The sequence below is a fragment of the Haplochromis burtoni genome, unplaced genomic scaffold (assembly GCF_018398535.1).
Source record: "Haplochromis burtoni strain Fernald_Lab_line unplaced genomic scaffold, NCSU_Asbu1 Contig_470, whole genome shotgun sequence".
NCBI classification, from domain to species: domain Eukaryota; kingdom Metazoa; phylum Chordata; class Actinopteri; order Cichliformes; family Cichlidae; genus Haplochromis; species Haplochromis burtoni.
The window spans coordinates 383,492-391,291 of NW_024582831.1; the positions used below are offsets into that span (position 1 = coordinate 383,492).

At 39.7% G+C, this 7,800-nt stretch overlaps 1 protein-coding gene across 2 annotated transcripts in view; it reads right to left on the minus strand.

Annotated features, from left to right (window-relative positions):
• The window catches only part of LOC102304243 (dachshund homolog 2), a 51,603-nt gene that overhangs the window by 16,987 nt on the left and 26,816 nt on the right, over nucleotides 1–7,800 (minus strand). For both annotated transcript variants that reach the window (XM_014341255.2, XM_042213699.1), the window contains exons 4-6: nucleotides 5,795–5,964; nucleotides 4,767–4,872; nucleotides 4,232–4,306 (exon numbers count right to left, since the gene is read on the minus strand). In XM_014341255.2, the coding sequence (XP_014196741.2) occupies nucleotides 4,232–4,306; nucleotides 4,767–4,872; nucleotides 5,795–5,964 (351 nt within the window). The remainder of the gene's footprint in view (nucleotides 1–4,231; nucleotides 4,307–4,766; nucleotides 4,873–5,794; nucleotides 5,965–7,800) is intronic.

Consider the following 7,800-nt stretch of genomic DNA (forward strand, 5'->3'; position numbering starts at 1 on the left):
CACACACACACACACACACACACACACACACACACACACACACACACACACACACACACACACACACACACACACACTCTGAGGTCGTTAGTATTCAGACAATCATGTGGGGTACTAATTGGCAAGGATTAAAGACATCCTTGATTTGTGTGTGTATGCGTGTGTGTTCATTGTGAGTGCGTCACAGTGTCTGCTCAGCCCTTAATGCCTAACACACTGACAACTGGGTTAACTCTGCTGTGAAATTAACGCTGATTAAGATGCACTCTAACACACACACACACACACACACACACACACACAAAATCTCCATCCCCTATCTGCCACTTCATCCACACATCCCTCGACTACCTTTCCCATCGTTCCCAGATCTTCCTTCATCATTTATTTCTCCACCTCAGCTCATCTCTTTTCTTCATCTTCATCTTTTCATGCTTCTTTTTTCCCTCCGTTACTCTTTTCCCCATTTCCTTAAATCCATGTCAGGTTATCGTTTCTATCGTTTCAACCCTTTTTGTCTTCCCTGCTCCTTTCCTTATTTCTCTGCAATTAATTTCCTTATTTCTGTTCCTCCTTCTATGTTAAGCTTCTTGTTTGTGGTTTTTGGCTACTTGGAGTGGTGGAAACAAGCTTTAAGGTAGAAACTGACCATCTTCCAGTTGCAGGTCCAGTACTGACACACCTTTAGCTCTGTTTTTGGTCCCTACGAACATTTTTGTCACTTCTGAATGATCGACTCATAATTCTCTGCAAGTTTGCCACTATGAGCAAGCCCTTTTACACTAACTACAATATTTGTTATTTCTCATTTATAGCTGCTTTGAGCCTCAAAATGCTTCTTTTTCTGCTTTATCTCCTTATTATGTTTCCATCTTCACTGATTCATCACCTCCATTTTTTTTATTCCTCTGCTTTTCACTCAGACCCCTGCCACCTTTTCATTATCAAACACTGAAAACGGCCAGGCTTTTCATATATTTACCCTGATTTCTTTCACTAAAATATGTTTGGCCAAAAAATAAATAATGAATAAATAAAGGGTAGAGACGGTGAAGAGGTGGAAGAGCAGAGAATGATTTAAGAAAAAAAGGTAGATTAAATAAGGAGCACAAACAAGGAGATAGTAAAGGAACAAAAACAGGAGCTGGAGGAAATGTTCATCAGTGTTAGACATATTTGAGCTTTTATTTTGAAAAATCAATAGATGGTGAAAGAGATTCATTGTTGGCTGGCTACAATTTGAAGTTCATACCATCCATACTACAGCTCATACTACTAAAGAAAGAATAAAAAACACTATGAATGAAATTTCATGTCAACTTCCAAGTTTCCATTTAAAGAAAAGTCACAATAAAAATACAACCAAGGATTTGAAGCGCTGTCAGGTCATTTTTGATAACAAGTTTGGTTTATTATGTTGCTCTGCTACAGTAATTACTGCACTACACCGTCCAGATGGAGCGAGGCCACAGGGAACATTGTGGTCTGTTAACACCCCAGAGAGGAGCGGCAGCACTTCCTGTGTCTTTTTGTGGCTTTTAAAAGTTTTTTTACTCAATACATAATTTTTGTTGAATCACTCTCCAACAATACCAACTACACTACAGACACAGTAAATATTGTAGGTTACTTTCCTGTCTATCTGAAAATAAAACATGAAATCCTTTTAGCACATAAACTCCTTAAGACTTAGGAGTCAAATTATCCTAACATATGTATTTTGTTCTAGAATGAATCATTTGTACAATATTTGATTTTTGTGGCATTTAACAATCTTAAATTTACCTGGAAGGCAAAGAATGCATTATATACATGGAAAAATGTAGGTCTGTTTATTATTTATAACTAATGTATAAAGAACGTATATAGAATAATTCTAAACATCAATTAAACGGTAAATGTACTTAAATTTAAAGCAGCTTCTTACAAAAGGCTCATTCAGACACATTTTTTCCATACCAAGAACTTTGAATCTAACGTTCACGGGATCTTGCCCATAGACTTTTTGACATGCAGGTTGGAGGAACCAGAACCAAACCACCATCCTTCCAATTAGTAGATCCAATCAAACTCAACAACTTGATTTGTAACATGTCCTTTTTTAGAATGTCAAAATGCGACAGCACAACAAGCTGTTAAAAAAACAAACAAAAAACAGTCTGCTTGATGGACTTTTTGTGCTTTCCAGCGTCCTCTGCAGTGCGTCACCCCTCTCTCACCCACATCTGAAAATCTCCAGACAGGAAAGGAGACGACCCCGTTCATTTACCGACATCAAAAGCAGCCTTTGGGAGTTTCAGAGTCGAGTAAATATGCGTAAATGACCCGGTTCTGTAAAGCGTTCTGCAGAATGACGCTCAGGTTAGGGTTCATCCTTTCACACGCAGGAGTGAGATTTTCAAAAAATTTGATCTCTGACCCAAGATTCAAACTTTTGGAGATTATGTATCTGAATTTCAGGAGCGGGACCACGCCTCTAAACACGCTCCTTCCGGTTGACATCTATATAGGTTTCACCAGTTCTGCAACTGTTCATTCTCGCTTACGTGCCCCACCCTCCCTCCCTCCTTGTACTCAATTCTTTAACTTCTTCACTTCTATTTAGTACATGGGGATCTGCCAGGCCCAGGAGCCGTCGCCAGTCCCCTTCGAGGCCAATTCATGTCCAAGCATTCACCTTTACCTACTAAAACGTTGTCAATCCTAAAACGAGGACATGGGCCCAGCTAGTGAAATCTGTGATTTTTAGTGGATTCATCTATGGTATAAGTCAGGGGTGGGCAATCTCACCTTGGGTCAACACACCTGAATCACATGATTCGTTCGTTACCAGGCCTCTGGAGAACTTCAAGACATGTTGAGGAGCTAATTTAGCCATTTAAATCAGCTGTGTTGGTTCGAGGACACATTTAAAACCTGCAGGGACACCGGCCCTCGGGGCCTGGAATTGCCCACCCCTGGCTTAGGGGGTAGAGCAGGTCATCTAATAATTGGAAGGCTGGCGCATCGATCCCTGGGTCATTCAGTCTAAACATCCTTGGAGAAAATATTAAGTCAAGTTGGTCTCCAGAGTGTGAATGTTAGATAGAAAACACTTAAGCACAGGAAAAAAAGTGCTTATATGGGTGAATGAGGCAAGTTGGACAAAGTGCTTTGAGAACTCAGGTAGAGAAGCTCTATATAAGAACCAGTCAATTATCGTATTCACAAAGGCAGGTGTCGACAACATCAACCTTTAATGGCCGAGTGGTAAAAAGCGTTTTTTAAATGAATCATTTTAAAGATTATGAGAAATCTGCCACCTGTAATCGACACTTTTCTAACTGTATTAGGAACCTCCATCTGGGAAAACTTTCATATTCATCCATACATGGCAGAGTGTTTATGTGTTAGATAGTTCCTCTGATAGATAAAAAGCAACAACTGAATTATGTGAAACAAATTGTGTTTGTGAACCTTAAAGCTCTTAAAGTAATTCTGATGCTTTCACTAGCTACCATCAACACAGTCTAAAAAGCCTCAGTTCTGATTGGTTCACAGAGCCTACTATAAAAGGCAACACACCATCACATTTATGAAGGAGGGCTGGCGCGGGGGGGTCACGTGGCCTGACTCCACCGCAGATATCGGATTAAGAAGACAATCTTCGAGACCGAGTTATCTATTTTTCTTTAGCCCTTATTGATTTTAAAGGAAGTAGCACTCCTGCTGATGTCTGCAGTGGAGCTTCAGGAGCGTGAAAGGTGGAGGTGGGGGGAGGGGGTGAGGATGGAGAAAGAGGAATTACAAGAATAATGTGTTATAAGAATGGAAAATACAACGGACGGGGGGTGGAGAAGAAAGAGTGTGAAGGAGGAAGGAGAGGCCCTGCTTGCTTTTAGTGCGTGACCTCCTGACCCCTTTTAGCCACGCTTCCTTCACTTAGCTTTCCTCGCTCACCCCCACCCCACATCCATCTATCCATCTTTTATCCATCTCTCCCTCCCTTGCTCATCTGATTGATGGTTTGGAGACAGGTGATCAATAGGAGGGGCAGAACATCCTGACTCTTCTGTTTCTCAGTGTGTGTTTGTCTCTGCATGTGTGCGTGTAAATACAGTAGATGAGGAAAGCCCTCCTAAGTGAGGAAATTTATCAGATGTCAGAAGTAACCGGGAGAGGGCTTAGATTAAGGCGAGTAATGGAATATCCTCACTTATATTTAAGTGTGTGTGCGAGTGTGTGGTCCAACCTTTGTCCTTTGTTATTTTCTTGATGGGTGGAGTAGAGTTGGTCAGCGCAACATCTGCATCAGCTGACACCAGTCCTGTTGAACGAAAGCATGCTCTGGTTATGTGTGGGAATTACAGTGTGGCGCATGTGTTTGCATACATGTACATCTTCCTACTTGTGTGTTGTCTAGTGTGTAAGATCTTTACTATACATGCTGCTTTGTTTTAAAAAATGTAAGACAATTACTAAAAACTTGCCTGTGTTCAAGAATGAAAGACAGCATAACCAAATTAGACATATTTAAGACGCTTAAAACCATTAAAGATTTATTTTTATGTTTAAAAACTTACTTTCATGATAACCAGTCAGCAAATCACTTAAAAAAAGCTCAAAGTACACAGTTTACATTGATGTGACAAAGAAAGCAGCAAATCCTCTGATTCAAGAGGCGGAAATGTGAGTACTTTGCATGGTTTCTCAGATTTTTGCATTTAATCTGCCTCTTCGCTGTGTGTGTGGTGAGTATGTGTGTGTGTGTGTGTGTGTGTGTGTACCCAGTCTTTCAGGCGAGCTGGAGGCTGAGCTGCTGGGCTGCGACTGCAGAGGAGTATTGGTTTCGTCAACAGACGGGGAGAGCGAGGGGCTGTCGCACACTCTCTCCTGCAGGAGGAGAGGCAATGAATGAAAGTAAGTGGAGAGATTCAAACATGTTACACTGGCTTATAACTGGCTGCCAGTGATTAAAGCTCTCTCTCTCTAATCATTCTCAACATGTCATAAAGATAAACTTTATTAAATTTTTCATTGATAATTACAAAGTTGAGTAAGACTGGCTTTGGATGGTCCGCTGCACAGATGTTTACGTGAGATGATTAAACGAATGTGTATTTGTTGTAGAAATACAACTAATTCATATTTTGTCAGAAATTTGATTAAATAAAATAAAAATCCAAAACTTAAAGATATCAAACTGACAACAACACAGCCAAGCTTCCCAAATCCAAATTCCCTCCGGATATTTTGCTTGAAAAATGTATTTATTTATTGCATGTATTTATTTTCACTTAAAATATGTATTTATTATTATGAAACAATACATCATTACACATCTTTAGAAGCTTTAACATCTATTCCAACATCTTCACAGTCTGCACCACTGCATGTATGTGTATAAACATGACGTACGTGTTGTTATTGTCTGTGTAATGTGAAGTACATTTAGAGCAAAAGAAAAATAACCCCTGCATGTGTACACATACTTGGTCAATTAAAGCTGATACTGATTGCACTGCAATTTAAACCAAATGAGCTTTTCTTAACAATTTAAGGACTCAATCTGCTTCTATAAAAGGCTTTAATCTTTATATTTGGGTCTACTGTCTTATTGCGCAGCCTAAATATTTAGAAAAGTAGGGTATATGGTAATCATCTGGTGGGCTGCAGTAGCCACATAAGACTAAAGAGCACTGTAATGGCAGACAAACTCTCGAATAAAAGATTTATGTAAAGATGTAAAAGATTTTTCACACAGGAGTTCCTCATGGATCCCAGTCGGATCCTCTGCAGTTGCGTATCGTGTTACCTTGATGACAGGTGCACGGTGTACGTGAGTGTGTATCTGCTGGGCTGCAGCGGCCATGTTGGCAATGGTGCTTAGGTGGTTCATCTGTGACATCGCCATGGCAACAGACGCAGGCGGCAGCCCCATGGGCAGCAGAGGGTGGGGCATCATCATAAAAGGCAGATCCAACCCTGAGAGACAAAAAGAGGATAAACTCTCCTCACTCTGAGGCAACCTGACATTAAGGCAGGGGGTCTCAAACTGTGAGGTGGACCCCACTGGTGGGACGTGGATAATAACTAGGTGAAAGACAGGAAGTGAAACCAAGATGAGTCCATATCATTTATTTAAATTTTCAGAGAAAAGTTCTTGCTGATGCTATTGTGCTGACGTTGATTTCAGTTAAATGAAACTGAGAATTTTTTTTGCAAATAGTGATTGGTAAGAGTTGCTGGCTGTGGAGCAGAAGATTATTATAGTTAACCAAAGCTAAACACAAAACTTAAAACTATATGTGAAAAAAAACTTTTAACAAAGGCAAAAAACAGACCTAAAAAAACCTAACTGAAATGATTTTGTGAGCTTGGAAAACATAACTAAAATAAATATGAAAATAAAACTGGTAAAAATTTAATTACAACTTGTCTGATGAGGCACTGATGAGTGTTTAATGAGAAGTTAGTAGTCTAAAAAAACTGAATCACTGCTTTGAAAAAGTTGTTAAAAAATACACACAAAAATCTGTAAAAACACATTTATTTGCATTTTTACACATTTTCCTGAATGGTTAATAACTAAAATACATAAATAAGCCTTTGGTTTTATATATTTCAGGTGCATATTCACGTTTATTGAGGGTAGTCTTTTTTTTTAATTTGAGTGTTCATCTGACATTTGTCCGTCATGCAATACTAATTAAAAAAAGACTAAAACTAACAGTGAGACTAATAAAAACTAAAGCAAAACTAAACATTTTTCAAGCAATAAAAAGCAAACTAAAACAAGGAAATCCACCCTGGCAAAGAACTGAAATCAAACAGGATTGAAAACATGAAGTGAAAATAAAATAAGAATAAAAACAAATGAGAAAATTAAATCAATTATAAAGGTGGTGAGGCACAACACAAGTGCGGCCTCCCAGAAAAAGCTTGCAAACCATTGCTTTAAAGCAGCTTAACTTAAGAGGAGCATCCACTAGTGTAACAGCAGAAATATGACATGAAATGAAGAAAATGCGAATATGTTTTCTTTTTAACCCAAGTAAAATATTACATACGAGATCTTTTTCTCTCTCTTTTTTTTTACATTTGGTTACTTGAAGCTTGATGGTGAAAACGAGACAGTAACACAGTCTGAGATTGTGTCTGTGAACTCAGGTTGAACTTAACCTTGAGGAGAGAGGGAGAAGGAGAGGTGTCATTTCAGTGTCGAATGTCTCGCTAACAAAAGTTAACCAAGCAGAGGAGGACAGAGAGAAAGAAAGACAGGAAGACCAATAAAACACGGAGGTCAGAGGTTTGAAGGGTGATGAGGTGAAAGAAGGGAAAAAGAGAAGGTCAGTTTTGTAGGTTTTTTTCTGTTTTATTCTCTGCCTGCGCTCTTTGAATACATCCTGTACTGGTGCATGTCCTGTCTCCAGGTTTTGTGCTTTATCTCTAGCAACACTTTTACGTTTATTTGCCCAGCTCTCCTTTTTATCCTCCTCTTATCCACCTCTCAGTTTGCCCTCTTTCCCTCCCCCTCGTCTTCCTCTCTTTACCTCATGCACAGATGCACATCACCAACCACACATTTCACCGTGTTTGTTAGGACTATCCATTAGCTTCGATTCATCCTTTAAACCCCCCCCCCTCCAAAACCTCTTAGAAGTCCAACCTTGACCTCTGACCTTCAACCTCAGTGACCCCCCCCCTTGACCCTCAGATACGCCACTTATTTTCCAAGACGAGCTCCCAGCTAGATGTACACACTTGAGCAGACGCCTCAGCTGTCCCACACACACACACACACACACACACACACACACA